Source organism: Gymnogyps californianus, chromosome 2, assembly GCF_018139145.2.
Source record: "Gymnogyps californianus isolate 813 chromosome 2, ASM1813914v2, whole genome shotgun sequence".
Classification (NCBI taxonomy): Eukaryota; Metazoa; Chordata; class Aves; order Accipitriformes; family Cathartidae; genus Gymnogyps; species Gymnogyps californianus.
Window position 1 is genome coordinate 42,823,992 of NC_059472.1, and position 26,964 is coordinate 42,850,955.

A 26,964-nucleotide genomic window follows, 5' to 3' on the forward strand; every position below is an offset into this window, starting at 1 on the left:
ATTTAAACTCTCTCAAGTTTCTTATGAATAAGCATTTCAAGTAAGTAAAATCCAGTAAGATAATGACCCCGTTCCACTCCCACTGAATTAATGAGGTGGGGGTAGTTAGGAGCTGAGCTCCTCCTAATTCCAAATATCCTGCCTCTGCTTTGGTTATCAATCTAAGCCAATCTGCAAGCTTGTTTCCTTCGAGAAACTCTCATTTGTTTGGCAGCCAACACCAGGAGAAGGAAGTAGTTTACTGCATGGTATTTCCAAAAGAGGGACAGGTTAAAATACCATAATCCCAGTATTCCCTGAGATTTCAGAAAGGTAGAAGAGTGCACGAACTATAGGAAAGACAGGTAGCACTGTCTAATGTAAAATATGCTCAGCATTTCTGGTTGAGAGACACTGGTGATTCTTTTTCTAAGCTTTAACTATTCCAACTCAAATTTTCTGTAACAGACGTTTGTTTCAGAATCTTTATTAAATTGTTTTAATCCTCAAATTTGTTTTCAAATAAAGATCCACAGAAAATACAAACATTTTGTTTATTCCATGTTTAAAAAATCTAGTGACCTTTTTAGGTGAAAATTTCACTCCCTCTATCCAGAGCTTCCAACAGGGACTAGGTTTTATGTCAAAAGACGTGCATTTTGCTGTAAATCTGCCCACGTTTCTGCAGCACATTCAGTAACTAAATTCCCTCTAATTTCTGTTTATACTCACAACGCTACAGGCAAATGCATCGCTGGCAACTATGCTGGTCTTTGACTGGTCTACATCTATGAGCTGCAAGACTCACTCCTGCACAGTGAATGAATGACCGTCTTAGGTCTAAGAAAACTATGGAGGGCAGTGGCTTAATCTCTGGAGAAAGACCAAGAGCCAGACTGAGGGGTGGACTGGCAGTGGTAAGGCAAAAGCCAGGGAAAGGAGCCTTAGCCTGAAGAATGGCATGGGAAGAAAAGAGGTATTAAAGGAAATTGAGTCTCTTTATAGCTCTATTGTGAATCAAATATGCAGGAAAACCACTGGCATGTCACTGAAGACCTTCCATATATGCTTCCAAGCACTTGATACAGTCACTTTATTACTTCTCAGTATTGTTAGTATCAGCTATATAAGCATCAGTATTTTCCACATAAGATAGAGATATCGATATACACATGCACTTACAATCACAGAGCATTGCAAACTGGACTTCATAGACTCTATCTTACTCCCATGAAGTCCACGTGAATTGGACTGGGTTCTAAAAGTGCAAAATATCATGCAGAAATTATAAGTATACCTTTCCTTTACTGAAATTATCATCTCCTTTTCTGATTAACTTTCTTCTGCCAGTATCTCCCAAAAGGCCTTGCAGCATAACGTACACATCTGCATCTGTTCCTGACCTAGGGGGTGCTCCCGTAGTGATATAGAGAACATAGCTTTTCACTGTTGGGAAAAAGAGATCAAAGGTTTACCAAAGCTTAATCAGCTAAAAAATATATTATTTAATAAATTGCTACTATTACATTTTCATTTTTGGTCCTGCCCAGAGTGATCAAAAGGCCAAACTGTATTATAATGCTTAGAAAAGCACATAGAAGTGTTGTAATTAAAATTTAAGAACCACTATTATAAGGAATAATAAGCTAAATAGTTTGTGAGTGGGCCTGAAACACAAGCAGAAGACAAAATGAAAGAAAAATAAACACATCACAAATTGTTGTAAAGCCATGTAAATAATACTCTACCACACACTTGCATGCATTTAAATATGCAACACTCCTATGAAACAGTTCCTAGGCTATGGATGATACTAAATTACTCAAAAAGCACATCTCTGCTCTGAGCCTCACAGAGTTCAAATGAAGCTGAACTCTGCCAGAAAGATGGCAACTTTTGTATTTCCTCTGGATCATGGCCCAGTCAGTGGCTGGCTGCTCTACACTGTACCAGTTGCGGTTATTGGCCTCAGCAGAGGATTTCCAGAAACATTGCGTGTTCTCTGACATGTCGTCTTAATTACAACTCCTCAGCTGAGCATTTCTTGGATGACTGTTTACATTAAGTACCTGTTTTGTACTCCCAGAGAAATGCATAACACACTGGTGATCTGGCCCTCAAAATAAGAAAGAAGCCACATCCCCAAAACATTCAATTGAAAAAGAGAAAAAAATATGAGAAGGTAAACAGTATCTGTCCTCATGTTAAATGCTCCTCAGAAAGAGGAGCAGCATTTGTAAAGATTTAAATACCTGTGCTCTTCCAGAAAAAAAAATTAAGTATTTAAAAGACAAAGAGCCTTCCCAGGGAATACCCCAGCAGTACTCTTCTCAAATTCATAATCAAGGAGCTTCTGCCCAAGTGCTTTTTTTTGACACTGGCTTTGAAAGCACAGCAGAAAAAGCAAGGAATACACAGATTACTTGGGCTATTGATTTAAACCCTTAACTCCTGGGAAACACTTGGAGGAGACTGGGATATTCTCATAGTAGAATATCCATTTAGGACAAGAGCTCTTCCATTCTTCACTAACTTTGGTTATAAAACTTCCTAAGAAACACAGAGCAAACTAAAAAAATCCAGTCTTGAGGTGATCAAGGCACAACTTGCATGAAGGAGTTTGATGACATATAACTGCTAGGTCACAGAAGAAGGATGCCTGAAATTCTAGGAACTCAAACAGAGGAGCTTCTGTTGTGAGGAGCCATGGATCTCCTTCTTATCTGAAATTACAGTACAAGAGTTATTTCCTGTGGATTTCCTTTGTTTCCTCCGGGAGAGAACCAAATCATATTATTGAGAAAAAGCTGAACTCTGAGTACTGTTCAAAACTTTTTAAATATTTTCAGTGCTGTATGCTTGCTCTTTTATGTGTCACAAACTGATACCAATCAGACATGAATGCACAATGCTCAGTTACAGGGTCTGAGATTTTTTTTTTTTTTAAAACACTGTACTGGATTGAACCTAGCCATGCATCACTAGCTAAGATGATTAGAAAGTATCTGCTAAATCCTTTGGACGGCTCTGAAAATGAGCCATCATCACTGACCAAATCTTTACCAGTGTTTCTGATTTGTGACAAACCTGCTGGAAAAGGAGACCCAGCTGTGAGAACTGGAAGCTCAGCCACTCTTCCTCCTTCTTCATCTGCAAAGTTGCGACAAAATGGAAATTCTAGAACATTTTTACTTTCTCTGTGTTGAAGCTTTACCTTAAAGAGCAAAAAGAAATACTTCAGCATCTGTTGTGCTCTAATGGAAACTATAGCAAAAGACATATTATTAAACAGCTATGACACATCATCTCAATATTAAAAAAGAAGAGGAAATAAATTTTTCTAAAATGTTTTTGAAAGCAGCCTTTTAAAAGAGAAGGAATAGCTATCTTTCCCAATTAAAAATAATTAAAATGTTGTCAACACTATTGCTGTAGAGACTGCAGTAAGGGAAAAAAAAAAAAAAATATTTGGAATGGTTCAAAAATGTTCCTTTATGTAACCTATTCATCCAGCATATGGAAGAAAAAGAAGTGTTGATATGCCCATTTCAGCTTGTGAGAAATGTCAATATGCCACAACGTTTTTCAGTGCAGAATGTTTTCTCATTCTAAGTAACGGGAGAAAGAAAATGAAGTGTTTCTGGGAAAAACTGAAAAACAGAAATGAAGAATGTTTTATGGCATGTATTATATATCTGTACATATGTGTCATATGAATATATAGAGTATGTTACTAAATATTTTTAATCTCTATGAAATTCTTTATATAAAGTAATAAAAGGGTGATCCTGAGCTAAGTAGCTTAGTCTTACTATAAGAAAATATACTTTAATAACGAGGTGTCTTTCTTACACTATGGTACTACCCCCTACACTAAGAGATAAAGTAGCATTTTCTAAACTACTTAAAGCTAGAACAGACGATATATTTGAAAATATGTTGCAGGAAGTAACCCTGCTTTGAAAAGGGCACAGAGAATTCACTCATACATTTCTTCATGACCTAACTCACTAAAATGACCAAACCCTTAACCCAGTAAGCTCAACCATCTTTGGTTAGCAATTGTCACTGTGAGATGGTAGCATTATTTTGTCTTCAAGACTCCTATTATTTTTCATTATGACAGACACATCGAAAAGATTTTTTAAAATGCAGTGTAAAGTATAATATTAACACAATTTCCCTTTCATACTAACATATACATTCCTGAACAGTTTCTTGAAAATCAGATTTCATTTACTGAGCTTTATTTCTTCAAGAAGTGAAAGAAGCAAGAATAATGATGTTAGCTATTACATGCTTCAGAAATAAAATGTATTTTAATTAATTTTGTTCTGGACGTTATTTTATAATGATTTCGATTTCCTCAAAAACGTCAAAAGAATTATTTTGCAGTTATGGTTATAAAAATGAATTCTCAATCTAAATATAGAATTAAACCAACAGCACCTGCATTTACTTGTGATAGAAGAGCGAAATCTCAGACTCTCTGTGAGGTGCAATCTTGTAAAATCAAAGTAAAATAGCATAGAAATGACCATCCTGGTTCTAACCAGCAGTGTAAATAGACTGCTAACTTGTCTTTAATAACAGATATTATCTGCAACCTTTTATACCAACCTAGTTATTTCATACAAGGATTCAGTCAGTCCTGCTATGGAATCCATAGAATAACAGAGGAAATGTCTTTCAAAAACTCCATTAATTTACATATACCCCAAAGCAGGGAAATTTATATTTTCTTTCTTTTTCTAATCCTACCTAATGTAAATGTGCATCTTTTCCTTACTTATATAAATGATGTTGATTTTTTCCTAACTCAACTTTGAGTCATTGTTCTGAGCTAATGAAGTAAAACAGGCTAATGGATGTCACTGTTTTCAACTGCCAAATTTCTGTTCTGAAATATTTTCTGTGATCCACTGTCTCCTACAATATCCAAGAAGCAGTCTTAATTTTATTAGTAGATTTGTTAGATGACTATTTCATCTAGCTACAAAGATGAAATTAACCTGCCTACCATTTAAATGTCAGGGGGTTCAGCTCACTAATATCATGTATTGGACAGGAAAATTATTTTTATTCTCTGGTTTTTAATGAGAACAAATTACAAACATTAATGGACAAAAGTGTGTCTGCAATTTGAAACAAGACGATTCTTTCCCTTAGACTTCTTTTTATTTTGCCAGCATAAGAGGATAAAGATATTTTTTGTATAGTGAACTGCCACAGCAATTTTAGCGCGATGCCGGATTTTAGCTTCAGCATCATGGACATCAGAAGAAAGATTGTCACTTTTGCTATTCACTTCTTTTTTTCACATGCCAACTTAAAAGGCAGATATTTTCATCAAAAGGCATTTCTAGTGTCTGGCTTAATTATTTGCCTTGGATCACGGGGTCTACAACAGGTAACAGCCAATTTGGAGTTATGTAAATACTGCAATGTATGCCAGTGTGTACAGTTCTGAAAAAACACCACTGGATATGCTATAGATGATGGCACATCAGTATATATGCACTCTAGAAATCCACCTAAGTTTACAAGGTTTTTTTTATCCATAGCTATCCTAGTAAATGTTTTGAGCAGTCTCTGAAGTTATCACTCTACAAGTGTTGTTAGCAGATGCACTTACTTTTGTAAATTAAAAATTATGTAATTTCAGACAGAACTGGAAACTGGAAGCAATAACCATAGAATATGAAAAAAAGGAGAATTTTACGATAAAGGCACAATAAGTAATTGCTTTAGTTTTTATTTTTTACCTCCTGGCAATGCCAAGTCTCTCCTTCTCCAGCTTCTTCAATTTCTAGGCGAACTTTGAATATAGTATTGAATTTCTTATTTAGTTCAATTGAAGTCTTATAAATCTGCTTTTTTTTAAGGCATCCTTTGGGGAACATGACTGAAGTACAGATACCTTTTTCACCACATACAGTTAGAGACATTTTAGGATTCATGGAACTAGAAGAAATATCACTAGTTGTGACAAGGACATCCCAAGTCCCTGTTGAAACAAAACAGTAGAAAAAAAATTAATGAGTTTGCTGAGTATCCAAAATAATACAGCAATTTGTAACCAGCTGAGTTAGTGAGTGACTAGCAACCCATTCCCACCTTTGCACTGAGCTAAAATACTGGCACGTAACAGGTTCACTCATTATCATTGATTTATTGAGAAGCAAATTTGGACACCAGCCCTTCCGTAGTGATAGCTGACCCTTTAGAGACGGGCCAGTCCAATAGCACTACACAGATAAGACTGCCAGTTCCATATTAGAGATTTATGAAGAGCCATGCCAATCTGTTGATTTTTTCCCCTCATAAGTGTTTCCTCTGATGATTTAAAATTTTTTTTCTTACTAATCACCACTCAAAAGAAGCATATATTCTACTAGGTCGTACTGGTTATCAGGTTTGCCTTTGGTCAGGGGAGGGTATTTTTTCATTTTAACTTTTTGAGGAGCTACTTAAACTAGAATGTTAAAATTTCCTCCATATATTCTATGACAAGATGCTGATGAGGTAAACTGGTTCAGAGCTGAAATGTGATATTTTTATCACAGATCACCACAATTATCATGCCAGCAAAGTACAAAACTTTATCCATATCTTCTGTGAAGGAAGTGATGTTTGCTGAGAGATTAAAAATAGTCTTATATAACAGCACATGGATTTGCCTACTTTAGGACACAGAAAACACTCAAAACCAGCAGTTTTACTTTAAAAAAATTTGCAAAATTATATTGAAAAAGAATAGTAGCTCATATTCAAACTAAAGGTCTAGTTTGAAGCACTTAGTCTCTTAGACATTCTAGATGAATTGGCAGTCACCTGAAGGCTCATAAGGACTGCAGACTGATACCAGGTAGGCTCCCGAGTAACTTCTGTAACTCCATACTGAACAGATATTTAGTTAAACCTCCAATCAACAAGACAGTTTTCAGGATCAGCAACTTGTACCCATCAAAAAAATCCCACTGATTTAGCTAGCTTTAAAATTTTAATTCATGTTCATAGAATATATGGAAAATTCAGGGCTATCAAAACCAGGTTTTCCATTTTAAAAAATCATGACTCCTACAGAGAGGCTTTGGTCGCCTGGGCTGGTGCAGAATTGAGCATGACCATTTTTTTATTAAGATAACTTAGCTCTGTTTATACAAAGTGTGGCAAAGTATGGATTTAATAATTTCAAATAGCTATTTTGTAAAACAGGGTATTTTACTCTGAGTAACAGAAACTGTGACTTTCTGAGTTTATGTCCATAGCCCTGTAAAGCCCAGCTTCCTAACCGCAACAGGCAAATCTTTATCTCCTACTATAAACTAATGCAAATAAAGCTTTATTACTTTAGATCAGGTGAGGATCTCTGCCATAAAGTCAGGACTTGGTGAAGGTAAAAAGTTAGTACTCACCATCTTTAAAATCATCTAAAATAACTTCAGATGTTATGACTTTATGGATAATCATAAATAGCTAGCATTTTCATGTCTATGAACATTAAATATAAATGAAACCAATGATATGCATGAAAAAATGGAAGTCAAATGAAAATTTATCATATCCCCTGTGACATAATCCAAGATTTTTTTAGCCCTTTAGTACCGAAATATTAAGCCTTTAAACTATCAATGTATAGCTGCCTAGGAAGACTGAATGGAATGACTGTCTCTGTTGGATCATACAGTACCATACGCTGCTATTACATGTTAACTATATTGTATAATCTCTGATAAATTTGTCAAGATCCAATTTAAAACCAGCTACATTAAGCTTCTTTCCTTCTCTTTAGTTAAGTCTAAAAGAGAGCTATGCTAAAAATTCATTCTTTCTTTCTCAGAAATCTTTTCATTTTCTCAGAATGGCATTAATGGACTGCTGAAACCCATTTATTTTTACAACTTTGTCCATTAGCTTAAATAACTCTTTTCCCTCCTTGATGTGTAAGCCACCATTAATTTGATAGATCACAACTGTGTCCATTTTGAGCATTTCATTTGCTAGGGTGAATATGTCAAGTTTTTCAATACCCTTTCACAACAAAGACTTGCCATATTCCCAGTCATCATGTCTTCTTTACAGCTATTCCAACTTGAAACCGTCCTTCTGGACAGAGGCGACCACAATTGCACACAGCAGTCCCGGTAAAATATCACTGTTTCTCTGTAGTGGCATTAATTCTTTTATATCTTCACTGATAATGCCTACATACATTGTGGGGTCACAACTACTTTACTCACAGCCACGTCACATTACTGTCTTAAAAATTATCCTGTGATCATATAACAAACCCAAGTATTTCTCCTAGTCATATCCTGCTGATTAACTCCTGTAGCAGAAATCATTACAAGACATGGGGATACAGATCCAATACAGTTTTTAGACTCTTAGCTAGTACTTAGTACCTAATTCCCCCCCAAAATCAATGGAAGTTAGGAACCTGTACCAGAATTACAAGCTCAAATATTTGGTTGGGTTTACGCCTAATTGTATTCAAGCTTTGTGCTACAGAATTCAGTTTCATTGCTTTCCTCCAGTTCTCAAAGTTTATCACGCAACCTATTCATCTCCTGATAGTACTCTCAGCTTTGTAGCACCAACAGATTTCATCAGCATGTTCATTCTCTCTTCTCCAGCTCTTTACAATTCTGCCTTTTACTACTACTTTCCACTTTCTTATTATTACCTAATAATTTCCCATAAAGCAAATAAAATTCAGTACTGAAATTTAGACAGATTAGATGTCATTACATTTCTTCTACTGGAAAATATTTCTAAAGAGTATCAACTTTGTTTTACAATCTATCTTTAGTAAAGTCATGATGCATTCCTTCTCATTTCCTATTTGCCTCTATTATCTTAACTAACCTTTTCTTCAAGTGTGTTATAAAGGTTTGCATGTGATCAATTACTAGGTCTATAGTCACCTACATTATGCTTTCTATTTTTTAGGTGGAGGTATTACCTTTGCTATTTTCAATTCATACCTTTTGTCTTCATAAAATTGTTTGAAATCCTTGCTACTAGATCTGCCACTTCATTAGCCAATTCCTTCAATATTCTGGGCTAACAACTCCTTTGGTTGTCACTGTTTGACTACATGAAACTTGAAGTTCTATTTGCATTTCAGATTTGGTGATTTTTAATAACCTCATTCCCATTAGTAATTTTGGTTTCGCTTCCCTTGCCAACGTTATGGTTCCTTAATGAAACCAGAGATAAAGTATTCTATTTGTTTAGGGATTTTACCTACATCACCTTCAGTCTGCACTCTTTTGTTCCTGCATAGTTACACATCTTTCCAGGTCCTTTTTATAAGTAAATGGTTGAAGAACCTTTACTATTTGTTTTAATTCTTTTATAAAATCTGACTCAGCTTGACATTTAGTAAGTCCCGTTGTATCCATATACTCTCTGACCTCTAAGGTATAGCGCTCTTCGCTGATCAGTCTTTTGTTTCTCCATTCTTTATAGGCTCTCTGCTTACTTGTCATGTTCTTTCTAAAGTTATTATGCACCCAGACCAGAACTGATTTTCAAGAGATGCAGAGCTGAGTATTAATAATCACAACTGGAAAATATTAATAAGCCTGCACTCAGATTTTGGAGGACTCTGTGTGTGTGGAAAACAGAGGAAGGAAAATGTTTTTACATAGCTACGTTCAGACACTAATTAAGGTGCATAAACAAGGATGCAAGATTTCTCTCACTTTTCATATTATCAGTGAAGAAAGATGTGACAGACTCTGGCCGCCCTTGGGCTTCTGCTCTGAATTACCCTCAGGAGATGCCTGCCTTGCTCTGTGGATTATGTAGGGCACCTATGGAATCTACTTTTTTAGAGACCTGGAATACTTGCAGTGATGCAATACAGCTATTTCTTATTCTGAAATTGTCACTGCTCTAGCTGCTCATCCTGTGCTTATATTTCCATAGTATTCTGTCCTTATGTTGTCTCAGTGACATTATTTTTCTGTTTCCTTAGATGATATAAGATATGCGCTAGTGGACTAGGTACAGGTAGCTAAATATGAGGATACACACTACTAACTGTGTCTGCAACTATGTATAATATAAAACTCTCTGAGCATAAAATGAAACATCCATGAGCACAGAAATTAATAAAGATCAGTTTACAAAACTGCTGATATAGAATGCAAATTCACACCTTCAGAATAGTTAAACTTTACATAGTTTGGTCTACCAGTTCTGATTCAGATTTCATAAATGGACCCAAACCAACATTTTACACCCCTTCAAAAAAGACACGAGAGCGCTAAGAAATCCAGCACCCTGGCAGAGCATAAAAGACTTATCATGTTTTCAGTGTCTAAGTTGTTTCTGAATTTTGGTCTTTTTTCCATTAAACAATTTGAATAGGATATTGGGTTCAGGTCAACTAGCTGTTTGCAAGAACTTGTGCCATTGATGTAAGTAAAAAAGAAAACTGCAAATAAAAGCAAATGCTTTCTGCAAATATATGAACATATGGGAAAATCTCGTTCTGCTAAAAGAGTTTTTGTATCTCTTCTTGTGATTTCATCACTGTTGCAGGAGCCTTCTGCTCTGCATTGACTGCCATATGGAACAACCTACCTCTTTCTGCTTCAGCTTTTTTCTAGCCTCAACTAAAAACATAGTTCCTTCATTGCCTCCATCACTTAATATCTCCCTTCTGCTCTAGTCTTTCTTCCCTGAACATTATAATTGTATTTACCAGCTCTAGAAAGTGTTTGGAGAGACAATTTGTGTAAGAGATGCAACCCACATTTAAGCTATATTATGTCTGTATTTTGGTTTTAGTCTTAAAAATAACCCAAAAAATAATATGAATTACAATTAAAACAAAAGCTGGAAGGAGCTTTGATGATTTTGGACCTTACCATAAATCTTTCCTGTCAACATCCCATTCCTGACTTTTCCAAGAAGTTTCAACATTCGTTCCGTCTGCGCATCACCAACTCCACTGTCTAACCATTGCTGGCAAAGAAATGCGTATTGGCCATCAGTCTTGCCTGATTCATGGATGACAATTTGGTCCAGGTACCATCCAGCTCCATAACCCACATTATGGTGCTCAACAAGCACTTTGCTTAACTGTCCGAGGTCTACTGCTCTCATTTCAGAGATACAAACCTGAGAAGGTAAAGGCAAAATGCATAGCAAACTGATTAAATCATATATTTTATCATCTGTCTTTAAGAAGCTTATGTTTGGAAAGACAGATGCCTTTCAATGCTGAAGTATCTTTTCCTTTCTGATAGTAAAGAAAGATATTATAGGCTGACATTCATATTTGGAGACCCTGTTCAGAAAATATGTGGATCCTTGAATACGTACATTTTTCCTTGCATCCCAGGCTTTATTATTAAAAACATCACACTATTTTGGGTAGAAAGAAACCTCTGATCATTAATTTACTTACAGAAGTCTCATGAAAACTGAAGTTCAACCAATCCCTCATACTGAAACAAAGGGAGTGCTTCAAATATCAGGATAGGCCTAGTAAATTGAACTTTGGTTTAGATAAGGCATTTTATTTTTAAGCATTTCAAAGTCTTTTATATTCTAAGACATCCTATTTTTCAAATGGGAAATGTCGTATTATTCAACTCTGAACAGAAATACTGACACTGTTGATGACTATGCAAACAAAGGAAGATACTGACATTAGAAACTATAACTAAGGCTGTGCACGCATACAGGCAAGAATTGATGTGCTCTTCGGATGTAAATAGACATCTGTTTAAATATTGCTACGGCTACCAGTAAACAAAAGCTAAATGGCAACTGTACTAGTGCATGTTGGGATGAATAAATTATGTGAGTGAGAGAATGAATGTGTTCCGTGCAAGAGATAATATGAGTGGGTGGGTAGATACATGGGCATGTGTGTGGGTGACATTAAAAAAAACCCAGATGGATAGTAGAAACAGACGTTATAATTTTTATTTGTTGCCAACCAATTTGCCACCAGACAGGAAAAAGCATGAGGACCAGAAAGCAACAAAGGAAGAGATGATTTTTAGAAAGAATTATGTCATCTGGTCCATTCTCCTGTCTGTGTCGGACTATTCTCTACAATGTGCTCAGAAAAAGAAAACATCAGAGTTATTATTCCTATCACAGCCTTAGGACTTCCAGCATTCTTACCTTGTTATATCCACGATCTCCCCAAACAGTTACCATGGCAAGTTATACCCCTTCATGTAATGCATGAGTAGCCCAAAATAAGATCTAGCTGTGAGGAACATCTTGTAAATAACTTTTTGGGAGCACTCATTGCTTTTTAATTTTATTTTTCTTAGTTCCGAGCCAAATATAATTTTCTTGCCAGTCTACATGACCCTTGACTTCGAGGAAATAGCCTGTATTGCTAATATTCATGTTCCTTCACAGCTAACTCTATCTGAAAAAGGGACCTATCATTAGTCTCATTCTTTGTGATAATAATTAACAGTCATTAGACAACAGTGGTCATAATCACCCATTGTTATCAATGAATTCTCATAATAATACATTAAATTGCCTACTCCCTCAGCATTAGCAAGAATGTACTTTTGATTGATGTCATTACATTTGGTTTTTTTTCCCCTCAGTATAAAGACATTTGAAACTGCATTAAACACACTACTGGAAGTGTAATTAATGAAAGCCAAAAGGATTTTATTTAAATTGTGTTGATGCAGGTAAAGTGTTAGCTAGGCAAAATTACAATTCCCATTTATTTAACCCATTAAACTGGTAAAAAAGTTAGACATACAATTACTTAAATAAATATAAACCAGCCTTAGTTTCTGCAGTAATTAAATCAACTTTACATTCTTTTCTTACAGTTTGTTGCAATTTTCTGTCTCCCTAGCTTTTCCTTGTATTCCAGTCCTTTATCAGTCAAGAGAGATCCTTTTTTTAATATCTCACGTTTCCTTAGCTTTGTTTTCTTTGCCTGTCCATTCCATATTTTCCAGGGATATTGCTGACATAATCTTGTCTCTCAAGACAGCTTGCCCTTTACATCCCTTCCTTTCACCTTCTATTCTTAGATACTCTCACTAAAACCTCATTCCAACTTTTTTATTAATCTACTTCTATGTAAAAAGAATGTAAGACTGCAGATCCATCTAGTCCAGTATACTGTTGCCAACAGCTGCCAGTAACAGATTTCTAGGGAAGAGTTAAAAAACAGGGCAAATACATAGAGACGCTTCTTGAATATAAAGTCTCTCAGGCTTTAGCAATCTGTGGTTCAGAGATTTCCTAAGCCAGAGATTGTGTCTTTGCACTTAACAGCCCTCAGTGGAAAGTTGTCTTCCATGACAATGTGCAATAGCTTTTTGCACCAACATGCATTTTACCATCTGCAACATCTTGTGCCAGAAAGTAAAATGTATTAATTATGCACTGTGTAAAAAGCCACCTCCTTTTGTTTTGAATCTGCCACCTGCAGGTTTCATTTAATGCTCTTGAGCCCTTGTATTTCATGAGAAAATAGAATTACTCATTTCCTCTATGCCATTTTATATTTCTTATCTCCCTCTCCCTTACTCTCATCATCCCTTTTCCAGGCCAAACAGTACTTGTTTGCTTAGTTGTTCCCTGTATGGAAGATACTTCATATCACTTGACATTCTTCTTGCACTTTAAGACAAGTGAATCAGAACAAAACACAGCATCTATTATGCATCCGCACCAAAGAACTTACCTGGGGGCATGACTGTATTTTCTACTTTGGGGTGGGTGGTTTTTTTCCTTTTTCTAATAATTCCTAAACATTTGATCTGTTCTGTTTTCCTTTTGTTTTGCCTCTACTGAGCACTGGGCTGACATCATTACAGAGCTATCCTAATGCTAAGATCACTTTCCTATTTCAGAGCCCATCATTTTGCATGCAAATTTAAGGGGTTTTCCCCCTCACAGTCACTGCTTTGCATTTAGCTACCATGAATTTCATCTGCCATTTTATTACCCAGTCACTCTGCATAAGGCCCTTTTGCAATCTCTGCCACCAACTTTCATATTTATTACCTTAAATAACTTAGTATCATCAGAACATTTTGCCATCTCACTTCTCAACCCTTTCCCAAGAACCTATTGCACAATGAAGAACATGAATACACACAATACCTAAGCTGAACAAAACTTTCTTTGTCTGCAGTACAAAAATAGCTCACCTGAAACAAAGGATCTGCTTCAGAAGACACTCGGCCCTCTTCTCTGCTGCTCAATATAGTGGCTCTGATTCCTTTAACACTAACAGCTGTGTCACTGACTCTGTATTAACATCCAGCTTGAAAGTGCTGTGTAAATTATTTCTTTTTAGACCTCTTTTCCAGGTTATGTCACAGACTATGTACCTTTATGTCTTTTATTAACTCTTCTAATTGCCTATAAAAATCAGCCCTCAAAAATGCCAAGAATTAAAGTGTGTTTTTAATAATATCATCCAGTCAATCAACATCACAAACCTCTTCCTATATTTTAATAGCACAGTTTGGACAAAGGCAGCAGGGTTCTGCAAACAATGACAACTTTAAAAAAAAAAAAAAAAAGGAGGCCTGCAAGAGACTATAAGAAAAGGAAAGAAAAACATGCCTAAATACTTTGGGTGGGAAGGCTATGGCCAAATTATTAAATATCTCCCAATGCATAGTAATTTCACTAGGTACCAGGACACTAAATACTGTCATGAATCTAGCATAGGTTATTGCTATGAAAAGGAAAGATTAAGCATATTTTTAAAAGATGTATTTAATTTTCCTCAGTAGTAAATGAAAAGGAAAGTAAACTTCATTGAAATATATATGCTTACCTCTTTTCGTTCTTGCCTAAACTATTGGTTATCTTCATTTTACAGTGGGAAATGAGGGACACAAGGAAGGCAAAATGATACATTCAGATCATCAAGTAAACCAATGACTGAGCTTAGAAATGAATGTAGGTGTCCTGCCTGTGAGTGCTTTCTACATTATATCACACAGTCCATTTAGAGTAACAGACGTCTGAAGATGATACCTAGAGCTAAGCTAACAGAATTCCGACAAAGAAGAAAAAAGAGAAGCAGAGGAGGGTGATGGCAAATTTTTAAAGAGGTTGTGAATGTATTACTGAAGAGTCAGAAAAAGGTATAGGAAAGTGTAAGTAGGATGATTAAAGAGACATTCTTCTACACAAGGAACAATGAACAATGAACAATCCAGTGACAAAACAAGTGCGCAGAGGATAGAGGTCTATAAAAGAAAGAATGGCAAAGAGAAGGTGACAAGGAAAAAAACATTCACTGTGTCTTCCAGTAAAAGAAGGGAAATCAGATGAAGCTAGTATGTGGAAGTTTTACACAGGTTGCAGATCAAGTGCAGTCCATACTACCACAGGAGAGTGTGGATGCTCATCACGTTTAAAACGAGTTTACACAAATTCATGGAAGAAAAATTACCAATGACTATGGAACACAAGGATGACATGGCTGGTTTCTATGTTTCTAAGCTCAAGAAAGTATTTTGACATTATAAAACAAATGAAATAATTGTTTAAGGGCAAGGCTAGGAAAGCAGTGGAATAGATTACCTAGGAAAGTTATGGCATCTCAGCCATGAGAGATCTTAAGAAATGGTATGAAATAAGTATAAAGGATCCTGCTTCATTGTACAATTGATCAATTCAAACCTCTCTTTAAATCCTATCTAGTCATATCCGGGCTGAGTCCAGGGTATGTGTGAACATGTTGTGTAGATATAATCATTAATATGGTAATCAGCAAAGGTTGAGCACAAAATCTCTCCTAGGAATTATCTTGAGCAGTCACAGTATGTTTACAAGCAGCTTTACCTGTTTGCAATTCTATATATAAATTGATTAATTAACATGTAGTAGCTAACACATTTGAAATCTCTTTTTCAACTGTATCTGGACAGATCTTTTAAAAAAACAGATTTTAAAGGAGCAGTCACAGGAAACAGCCCTGATATTTCTATACTAGCTTCACAAATAACTGAAAATTAAACCATGGAATTTTATATAATGTTGGGTTTAATTCCAGTTTCAAAGAACAGTTACTGATGGTTTGTGGGTTTTAAATTTATTGGTACTTGAACTATTCTTAAACTGTAACCCCAATTCAGGTAAAATGTCTATACTTAGTAGGCAACACACCTTTTCCACAACTTACCACAGTGTAACATCAATGTTTGATAATTGAAAAGAAATATGGTTGTATTGGGTTTGCATGGCAAGGTTTTGGTAGTGGGGGGGCTACAGGGGTGCCTTCTGTGAGAAGCTGCTAGAAGCTTCCCCCATGTCTGATAGAGCCAATGCCAGCCGGCTCCAAGGCCGAGCCCATCAGCGATGGTGGTAGGGCCTCTGGGATAGCATATTTAAGAAAGGGAAAAAGTTACTGTGTAGCAGCAATTGCAGCCGGAGAAGAGAGGAGTGAGAATATGTGAGAGAAACAACTCCGCAGACACCAAGGTCAGGGAAGAAGGAGGGGGAGGAGGTGCTCCAGGCGCCGGAGCCGAGATTCCCCTGCAGCCCGTGGTGAAGACCATGGTGAGGCAGGCTGTCCCCCTGCAGCCCATGGAGGTCCACGGTGGAGCAGATATCCACCTGCAGCCCATGGAGGACCCCATGCCGGAGCAGGTGGATGCCTGAAGGAGGCTGTGACCCTGTGGGAAGCCCACGCTGGAGCAGGCTCCTGGCAGGACCTGTGGAGCCGTGGAGAGAGGAGCCCACGCTGGAGCAGGTTTGCTGGCAGGACTTGTGACCCCATGGGGGACCCACACTGGAGCAGTCTGTTCCTGAAGGACTGCACCCCATGGAAGGGACCCACACTGGAGCAGTTCGTGAAGAACTGCAGCCCGTGGGAAGGACTCATGTTGGAGAAGTTCATGGAGGACTGTCTCCCATGGGAGGAATCCCACGCTGGAGCAGGGGAAGAGTGTGAGGAGTCCTCCCCCTGAGGAGGAAGGAGTGGCAGAGACAATGTGTGATGAACTGACCGCAACCCCCATTCCCTGTCCCCCTGTGCTGCTCGTGGGGAGGAGGTAGAGAATTTGGGAGTAAAGTTAAGCCCAGGAAGAAGGGAGGGGTGGGGGAAAGGTGTTTTTAAGATTTGGTTTTATTTCTCATTATCCTACTCTGATTTGACTGGTAATGAATTAAATTAATTCTTTTCCCCAAGTCGAGTCTGTTTTGCCCGTGACAGTAACTGGTTAGTGATCTCCCTGTCCTTATCTCGACCCATAAGCCTTTCATTATATTTTCTCTCCCCTGTCCAGCTGAGGAGAGGAGTGACAGAGTGGCTTTGGTGGGCACCTGGCATCCAGCCAGGGTCAACCCACCACAATGGTATTGGAAGAAAGCAATAAAATAAAACACATGAAGCAAACATGTAAGGAAAATAACTCAGTACTAACCTGTCCTCTTTCAAAATTTGAGTGTCTTAGTCTCCTTTTGCAGGAATCTCCCTGGTCTCCAAATACAGTGATAAATACATCTGCATCAGTCCCTGATGCAGGCAATGTTCCCGTATGAACATTGATCGAGTAAAGAACTTCTGTCATGAAAAATCAGTGACACAAGACATTACCAAATCAGACTATTTAGCAATGTAATTACCAAACATTATAAACCAATTTATTTTAGGTAAAAGATTAATTTCAAGACCAAGGAATGAAGTTATAGTAATTGACATTAATGTTCTGTCTGAGTTTCATATAGATTGCTAGCTACCTCACAACAGCACAGTACAGCATTAGAGATGAAATGCCCTTTATGAATCAATGCAACAATCCATGCTTACATTACAGAAAAAGAAAATGTCGTGGTTCTGGAGTCTTATCCAGTGGTCACTGAAATCAACTGAAAGATTCACACTGATTTTATCAGGCTTTGTAAAAAGCCTTGAATTCTTGTAGGAATTAAAGGCCTTAAAATGAGTTAGGATTTATCAACTCTAACAACATTTTACCAAAGAAAAAACACAGATATAACAGATGAAATCCACTTTTTGTTCTGGATCAGTTGAATTCTGTTTTAGTCTGGCATTTTGATAATTATGGCCAATATCAATTAATATGTTCAGGAGAAATGGATCAGCTATTTATATAGACATGCATTTTTATTATTATTCTTCACCACAAAGGATGGCTTGCCATGACTTTTGGCTGATAAGTAGTACCTATTCCTTGAGGCAGCATGACAGAGGATTTTTTTTTATGGGTTCTGTAAGCTCCGTGAAGAATTAAATGTTACAACAGACTGTTAAGATATATTTCCATTTGCAGTCTAGCCTTCAGTTAGATATTAAATGCAAAAGTTTTAAATATTTTAACTAAGACTTCTGTTCATAGGGTATAATGAATGAGAATTCTTTTCTAAATATTTTATAAAATGCAATCAGAATAAAGGAAGATGTTATATTTTAAATACAATGATGAAATGAAACAGCTTCTGGGGCAGAAACGGGGCTTGAAGAAAACCTCAAAAAAGATTGTTTTTTCTTTTTTGTGATTCATGCTATTATGACTTTGCACATGCCTTTTTTAAATCTGTGATTTAGTCCCTCACCGAGTGTAAATCAGTCGTTTTTTGAAAATTTCAACAGAAATATACTAATTGGGCTTTGCGCATTTCTCAGATGTTCAAGTTGGTGCTTAGCGTAGTGAAAACAATACATGTCAGTTGTTTTAAAAGAGAAAAAAAGCTTAAACAAGACACATTATTAAAGACCCTACACGGTTTACACAGGTATATTGAATGAATCTTTAAAAATAATTTTGATTGTTTTTTTAATATATATAAAATGCTTTGCAATCTTGCCCATTGTGTTCATCCCATTAGGCAGTTCACAATTTTGTATGTGTGTGCATTTGCTCATGTATTTATTTTTTAGTTCAGCAGCATACCCCTGAGTGGTGGCTTGTCTGGCCTGACCGCTGCTAGCTCTGTCACAGTCTCAGATCCATCTTCTCCAAACAGACATCGGGCTTCAGTGTGAAAGCCCAACTCTTGTTTAGTGTCCAGGTCTTTAAGCTGAAGCTGCAGGCAGAATCAGAAGAAGAAATTAATTAATCATCTGACTTATTTTGTTTCTTATTTCCATCTCCACAGAAACTGACATTTCTTCCTATTGTTAACACTGTGCACACTTTATAAAAGCTACCTGATTCTACATAAGAGCTACAGTAGTTGCTGCAAGCAGCTAATTCTGCAGCCTGTTGTTTATAGATGTATTCTTCATTGCATATCAACCCAGGCGTAGGACCCATTCGTAGAAACCAATGAAGGATACAGATTAAATTGACCTGTATATACTTGCAGTTTCAGAATGTCAAATGAAAGAATACAGTTACATCAATCTTAATAGCATATGCCCATTTTGCAAAAATATTTGTCTTGCTGCTTTTTATTTGTTTACATGTGACTTGCTATATCTCAGCTAGGATTTTCAAAGTTGGCAGAACTTAAGTGTCCAGTGGCCTTCGGGGCTCCCTGTGGAAATAAGTTATTTGAAGAATGAATTCCAATAGAAGGTGCGAGCTTACGTCCAGCTTCATTCCACCTGAATTTAAATACTCAGTGGAGACTGCACAAATTAGGTTCCAAATTTGTGAACTTAGAACCTACAAACCAACTGAGGAAGCACAGCCTTGGGAGCCCACCTGTCCTAGCTACTGAGATAGTCAATGTGGAGATCAGATTCACAGGAGGGCAATTCAGATTGTGAACTTTATCCTAGGTCAGGTTATAATATACAGAATGACAAACTACCAAGCATATGCAGAAACATTTCTGGTAACTATTATATGCAGGACTGAACTTGATACATAGCTAATGACTACAATTTTGCAGAAATGGTTTCTTCAGCCTTTAGAATCTCTTTGTATACAAATATTATATCATCCAAGACATTAAAAACAAAACAAAATGAAACAAAAACTTAATTTCATCAAGACATTAAGTAATTGAAATTCTTAGGCAGGGATTCCCAAAATTACTGTGGTGACTTATTACCACTACTGACACCAGCGGCAGCAACAAAAGTTTGTGGCTCATTGTACAGGATACACATACCACTGTTTGGAAATCCTGAGTACAGATTTCCTTACATAGACTTCAAGTGCAAGCTTTGAAATGCATAAATATTTATATAATTGAATTATATAGTTGAAATTATTAGGAATTTGACAGTTCTACTCTTAAAAATTTTGTCAGACTATCTTACCCTTGAGTTCCTAGAAATGTAATTACTGAACATTTTCCATTACTGCTTATGCTTTGTGCTCAGTGCTTCACAAGATCAGGCACAAGGCTTCCAGATGAAAATAAACAATTCCCCATGATGATTTCCAGAATTAAACCATTAATTACTTGAATAAACAGTGTTTTTCTTTAAATAGTATTAAATTCCACTAAAATTGCGGCCAGTTGTTTACCTATTTTTTGCACTTGCAATAACTGAATTTTCTCACACTAAATGTCTAAATTCTCATACAAAAATATCCTCCCTAACTTATCAATGTAAACATCCCTAACTAAATATCAATAAGTATCACAAACTCCTATCTGTATTAAAATTGGACTAAGGGTTACCTGCATATGCAGGCAGATGACCTGCAGAAACTGGACTCATAAAAATGAGATGTGTAAATTTATGCAGACTTTGGCCTTAAAATGAAATGTACCTGACAAATTCTTGTTAGTTGTAAGATTACATCTAAGTGTGAACTTTATCTCCAAATCATATAGTGTTTCTATATTCTATACAAAAGTAAAAATGATTTTGTATTTTATTTTGGAAAGGGCCAGAAACTCTATTTTTGAGCAAGAAAAAGCTACTCATTCTATAGTACATAAATCTCCAAAAGTTACTGAAAAGACATAAATTTTAGCTAAGGTTATAGTATTTTCTACAGAAGTGTGCAGAAAACTGTAGATCAACAGGAAAAACTCTGGTACTCTGAAGCTGCTGTAAACACCAGAATAGAGAAAACAGAGAGTAGCAAAAGGAACGTAGAGATTTTATCTCCTTTTTAGCCTTTGCAGTTTCATCTGTAATCTGTGGTTTTGTGAGATTTCTGAAACTTTGTTTATTACTTCTTTCACTTAAGGTGAAAGCAAGGAAGGGAATTCTTTTAAGTTGAGGCTGGGTTTGACCACTGATTCATAGTGAGCTTATACACACAGCCTGCCTCCTGTAGTCTTTCTATTTCTATACAGCATCTCTATTTTTTACTGCACTGTAAGAGTCCTATTAAAGTGAAACCAACTTGTTACATTTTAGATTATGCTTCCATGTATAAATAATTTATAAACAGCCTAATAAATGAGTAACAGATGTTATAAGCATATTACTGGCACAAGCAGTATATGTTATTGTCGCTTGTATTGTGGGTTGTAAGTGCACCAGTAGAAGAGACTACATAAGTCTATAGCAACCTACTGACTTCTTGTAGATTGTAACAATTTATAGCTACTAATAAACCAATTATTAAATAACTTTTGAAGTATTTAAAAGTATGAACAAAAATCACTTAGCCATTTGCAGAGGGTTGTCTTTGAAAAGAAAGCAGAAAGCGAACTATTACATTTATGAATTTTCTGCCATGTTTTTGAGCCACCAGTTCTGGAGGCTGAAATCTTATATTACATAATCACACAATAGATATAGTGAGGGTAGTGTCCACATATTTTTGGAAGGCTTCATCAAATGGCTTGGAGATGCATATTTAAAATGAGAAGTTAGTTTTGCTTACCTATTCTTTCCATTCTTGTAGCCCAAACTGAGACTGCAAAAGTAGCTGACAAAGAACACATTTGGGGAGAAAATATGAACAAGATAAACTCCTCCTCTGTCCTCAGAGGAGCTCATAAACTCAGACTTAATGTTCCTTTGAGTACCATAAACCTATTCAAATTTTAGCCTGGAATGCAACTGTCTCTAGCATTTCCCATCAGAACAGTTTCTGGACTGTTTATTCATTTAGGGAATCACCCTTTGATCTTTTAAATCCATAGTAGGGTTAAGGTACTGTGTGGCCCAGTTCAGAAAAACATTCTTCTACTAACTTCAGAATAATTCAATGCTATGTCCACAATGCTTTTGGGGCCCTTGCCTACAGACGGAGCTCATTGACACAATTTTTCTTTGCATTAACCTTCAAGTTTAAGTATTTCCCCAAAGCCCAAGTATTATCAGGCCAAACACCTTTCTATTCAATCTTCCTACCCACCCTGGGGAAAGGTATATCTTTAAAATCTGGTTGAATTATAAGATTGACAGCATTAAGTCATTTCTACATCCCTTTTTATGAGAGAACTTAAGTAGGTATTAAACTACAGTCAGATGTTTAAGGCCCACTGATGACCATGTTGTAATGAATAAATACTAAAGTATCAGCTTAATTGGTTTCCACAAGTAGGTTGCTCTGTGTTAGGAGACTGTCGGTATTTCCATGCAGGGATTAACATTTCCTAGCATCAGCAGAAAACACTGCCTTCCATGTCATGATGAGCTACACAGAATGGATCTGCACATCAGTGAATAGGTATAGCTATATGCACTTAAGCAGACGCAAACAAGACAGATCTGCCCACAAAGAGATCTGGAAGCTGTAGGCAACCATCTGTAGATACCAGGTGACTGAGCCAAAAGATGCATGGCCTTGCTAGTGTGGTGCAAAGCGAAGCTAACAATCTGTCTCTCAACAAAAGATATTTAGTGGTATTATGAAGAATATTACAAGTTTATATGTAGTGTATTTGGAATACCTTGTGAAGTATAATTCCTCTTCCCAAGCGTGGACTAGATAACACAAAGGAAACTTTTGTTATATCTCCAATATCACCAACAGTCAACTGTTAGAAAAACAAAATAAAAAAAAAAAACAAACTATACGTTGTATGTAACAATTTGGATGACATACTTTAAGCCCAGGTAAAAAGATAAATAAAATAAGTAAAAATACTAGTCAAGGACATTAATGTTAGGGTGAGGAAGTCCCATTAAGATTGAAAGTTAATTTGGACTCACATTTGTATCATAATTTATGTTTATTTTTAACTGGGAGAATTGGCTGCAGAGCCTAGGCCAACATACAAAAAGCAAGGAAATGCATGACTGAGTCTATATTTCCAAGTTGAATTCATATTACTATTCTTTTCTCTTCACTTTCCTATTTACCTCCTCTCCATCACATCTTTATTCTCAAACTTGAACTGAAATTTTGAACTCAAGATGATTTTTAGCTGTGGCTATTGGTTCTGTTCTCAGTTATTCTAGTGCTTGAAAGAAAGGATGACTGGTTTCTGTAAGTCATATCATACACTGCTGCTGGTAGCTTTTCATCTTGCAGCAGTTAAGCAAGTGATGTTTATATTGTCTTTTTGCAAAAGATGGGTAATGACTTTTTTTTCCATGTTTAAGAATAAAAACTTTTTGAAAGGGGTGACCCAGGTTCACACACCTGTCTAGAAGCTGCCATTAACTTCATGTGCAAACTACAGAATTTATATTTGCCCAGGCCCAAGCTCGTTGTAGAGAGACACAGCTTCTAAGTAGTGAAAACAGATTAGTTGAGGTTTGAGAAGCAGAACATAAAGGAAGTATGGAATAGCTTCATTATTTATTGCCTTACTGTTAAGGCCTACTAGTCTTAATTCAAAGTTAATGAGGCTTTTCATGTCAAAGTTGGCATTTGCTCAAGAGAGTTTTCCTAAGTGATATGTATTAGCCCACATATGAGAAGTTCTCCCAAGTGCTGTTTATTTAAGACATGGAGGTATATTAACTCTGACAAAAAATCATTCCACACAACTTCACATACGTTGGCTACAACTCTGACTTTACTGAAATTATTTGATAAGATTTGTGTGAAATAAAAAAGAAACTGACCAAAAATGGATTATCATACAGATTCTGAACTTTCTGTGCAGGGGATTTCCCTTTGCTTCCAAATACAACAACTTGAATATCAGGAACACCTTCTGGTACTTGTGTACAGTGCACCCACGTTTGCCATCGTCCTCTGCTTTTAGTATCAAAATTTTTTGTGAGAAGAGATGACACAGATGTTTCTGCAATGCAAACAAACATATATTCAGACCCCATGTCTAAGTTATAAGGCAGTATAAGCCAAAAGATACAAGATTACATTGCCTGGTAGTGCTGGATCTAGCACAGGCAAGTCAGGCAACAAAACTGCAAAACCCTCATTACTCATTTTAGCCCTGTGGAGGTGCAGAAAACCAGGCCAGCTGCTTCATGAATCCATGTGACACCCGTGCAGGGGCCATGCCTATCTTCTCTGTATTGTTCCAAGGACAGGATACGTGCTGCCAGAGAAGACTCTTTCAATACTGCCATTTCCATCTTCTCCATCCCAGGCATAATTTCTTCCTCCTTGTTTACAGAAGGCATGATTCACCTTGGTCCAGGCCCCTGCCCCTCACCATTGGGGTACCAATGCTCAGTTGTGCCTATATTGTGATGTAGCCTTGTACTGGTTCTGTTCTGCCTTGCCATGCAGTAGTGATTCACACAAATGAAGGACATTTCTGCTGGTATTACCTTTGAGCGGAATTGCCACTTCTACAAAATCTTTCTTGGAGTGTTTGTTGATCCAGTCATTGTGAACAAAAACATGTGCAGAAAAAGGGTAGAGGACTTCTTTTATAACAATTTTTTCCAAGAACCACTCATCTGATTGAAAATAAACAGGACATTATTAATTTATAACTTTTAAGCAACAAAATGTTCTGTGTATGCAGTCATAAGTTTCTATCTTTAGAAAATCAATAAAATACTTTCTTTTACCAGTCTTCTTAAGAAAATAAGACTTCTGAAAATACATTGGCTGTGTGTATATGTGTTTCTGTCTGTTCCCCTGCACTCCAAATTATTTGACAAAGTGAAGAAGTCTTACAGTTTTTACAGATCTTGTGAAATTAAACATAGGGATAGGTTTGATATAATGATCTATTAGTGTCCCAAAGGATGGAAAGGCCTCTGTATGAGATGTCTAGACACAAGAAGTCTCCCATAGGAAATGATATTATCTATGTCCTAAAGGAAAAAAAGATCAGGAGTTCTACCACATGAGCCATCGGAAAATCCACTCAACACACAACTTTATTTCTGGTGAGGTTCTATGCTACCTAATAAGGCACAAACGTCAGCTGCAGGTTTTCTCTTGATTGAGATCATTCTGTTGATTCTCTGGAAACAACGCATTTGAAGACTCAGATCTCTGCGTTTTAGTAAACTTGGTTATACTCCAAGTCTTGGTGAAGTCAATGAAAGTTTGATCATTCATTTTAATGTTACCATCTAGGAAATATATGGGGAATAGTGTCCAGATCAGTTTTTCTCAGTCTGAGTTTAACCTACAGAGTCATTTTATAGTCTTGGTTTTTTGGTAAAGATAAAAGAACAAGAGAGTCAACTTATGCTCTGGAACAATCTTATCTCCGTTATCAACACTATCTGCAGAAGTAGGATATCTGTAGAATCTCTGTTCTGTTGGCTCTAAAAAACAATGGGCCAAAATTGTAGCCAAAGTATTGAAGATATCAATTCATGATGCTCCTTGATGTTGCTATTTATTTTTAAGAAGTAAGCAATTTTTGTTAACTCCAACAGCTGCTGTGGAGTCAGAAGGAGAACAAGAAAAAATGCTGCAGGAAGTGCAGCCTTTTTATCTGCCACTCAACCTCACGTACACAGAATCCTTTAAAAAAGAATATATTTCTTATGGGTTAGAAGAAAAAAAGCTATGAGGCCAGAACAGCCTTTCTTCCATGTTCCACTTCCCAACATGATGAACTGATTTTCTGTTCTTATCTTTACCTAGAAGCATTTAGTCCTGAAAAAAATTTGTCTTTTAAAATGAAAATGTCCATCATCTAAAAATGGAAAGGAAGAAAAAAATGTCAAAAATTGCAAAAGCATGATGTCATATTGCTTCCTGAAAAACAAAAGCTTTGTTGACTGTACTCATAAATATATAGTAACTTTTACGGAGAAAAGTTTCACATATAATTTTGCCATTTTACATTGTCATGACATTTCCTAGGAATCCTTTGCACATTTTAGTAAAACCAAGCTGGATACTTGACATATATAGTCCAACAGAAATAATGAACAGCAGAAAATGGAGAGCAATTTCAAATTTTCTAGAACTTTTAAAAAAAACACTTGTGATTTTTAATCTTAAATTTAAGACATTTCTGAAGTTCTAGGATCTCCTAAATCTGATAATCTACATTATTATTACCATACATTAACTGAAAAAATTGCTGACCTTTTTTTAGACTCTTAAATCCAACAAGAACTTGGTTCAACTTGCCAAGGTATACTGCTTTGATTTTTAAAACATTCACCTGCAATATGAAAATAATCAAAATGATATTTTAGTTAAACTTAATACGTATCTGCTTTTGAATATGTATCAGTTTAGCCTTTTGTGTCCGGTCATTTTTTTGTTTCTCAATAGAAGCAAATTTATCTCGTTTATGCCATTCCATTGTCTTTGAGTTCATAATTAAACATTACATGCTATAACTGATATTTTCTGATCCAGTTAATATTATGAATTATGAATTTCAAAATGCTGCTGTATTTAATAGGAAACATCAGATACACACACTAGCAATAAAGTATTTCTAGTACTTTCATGGACTGAAATAACCAAATCAGATCAATTACTACTTGTGTTGAAAGCTACTTTGATCCAGAACCTAACTCCCAATGAAACTGATGAACAATAGGTGTCTAATAATTCTGAAAATCTGGAGCAATTTCATTTTCACTAAAATTCACACTTAATTTAGTGGGAATTAGGCAGGTAAACAGGAATGAAGTGAACAGTATCTGGGAAGGTTTCAATCACTGTGCTATTGGGATAAGGATTTTTCATTGAAGCCATCTCTATAATAGGTCAAATTTTCCACATACAACGGACTTGCATGATGAATAGACCTCAAGGAATC

At 36.3% G+C, this 26,964-nt stretch overlaps 1 protein-coding gene and 1 non-coding gene across 2 annotated transcripts in view; both read right to left on the reverse strand.

Annotated features, from left to right (window-relative positions):
* The window catches only part of LOC127029911 (lipoxygenase homology domain-containing protein 1-like), a 143,059-nt gene that overhangs the window by 28,107 nt on the left and 87,988 nt on the right, over positions 1-26,964 (reverse strand). Inside the window, exons 24-33 of the mRNA XM_050915731.1 lie at positions 26,277-26,355; positions 24,545-24,676; positions 23,870-24,051; positions 22,747-22,833; positions 18,882-19,014; positions 17,391-17,530; positions 10,866-11,118; positions 5,745-5,986; positions 3,067-3,193; positions 1,277-1,425 (exon numbers count right to left, since the gene is read on the reverse strand). Coding sequence (XP_050771688.1) covers positions 1,277-1,425; positions 3,067-3,193; positions 5,745-5,986; positions 10,866-11,118; positions 17,391-17,530; positions 18,882-19,014; positions 22,747-22,833; positions 23,870-24,051; positions 24,545-24,676; positions 26,277-26,355 — 1,524 coding nt within the window. The remainder of the gene's footprint in view (positions 1-1,276; positions 1,426-3,066; positions 3,194-5,744; positions 5,987-10,865; positions 11,119-17,390; positions 17,531-18,881; positions 19,015-22,746; positions 22,834-23,869; positions 24,052-24,544; positions 24,677-26,276; positions 26,356-26,964) is intronic.
* Positions 24,219-24,323, reverse strand: LOC127013890 (U6 spliceosomal RNA). The gene has a single exon (XR_007766133.1). It is a non-coding gene; the product is annotated as a U6 spliceosomal RNA (small nuclear RNA).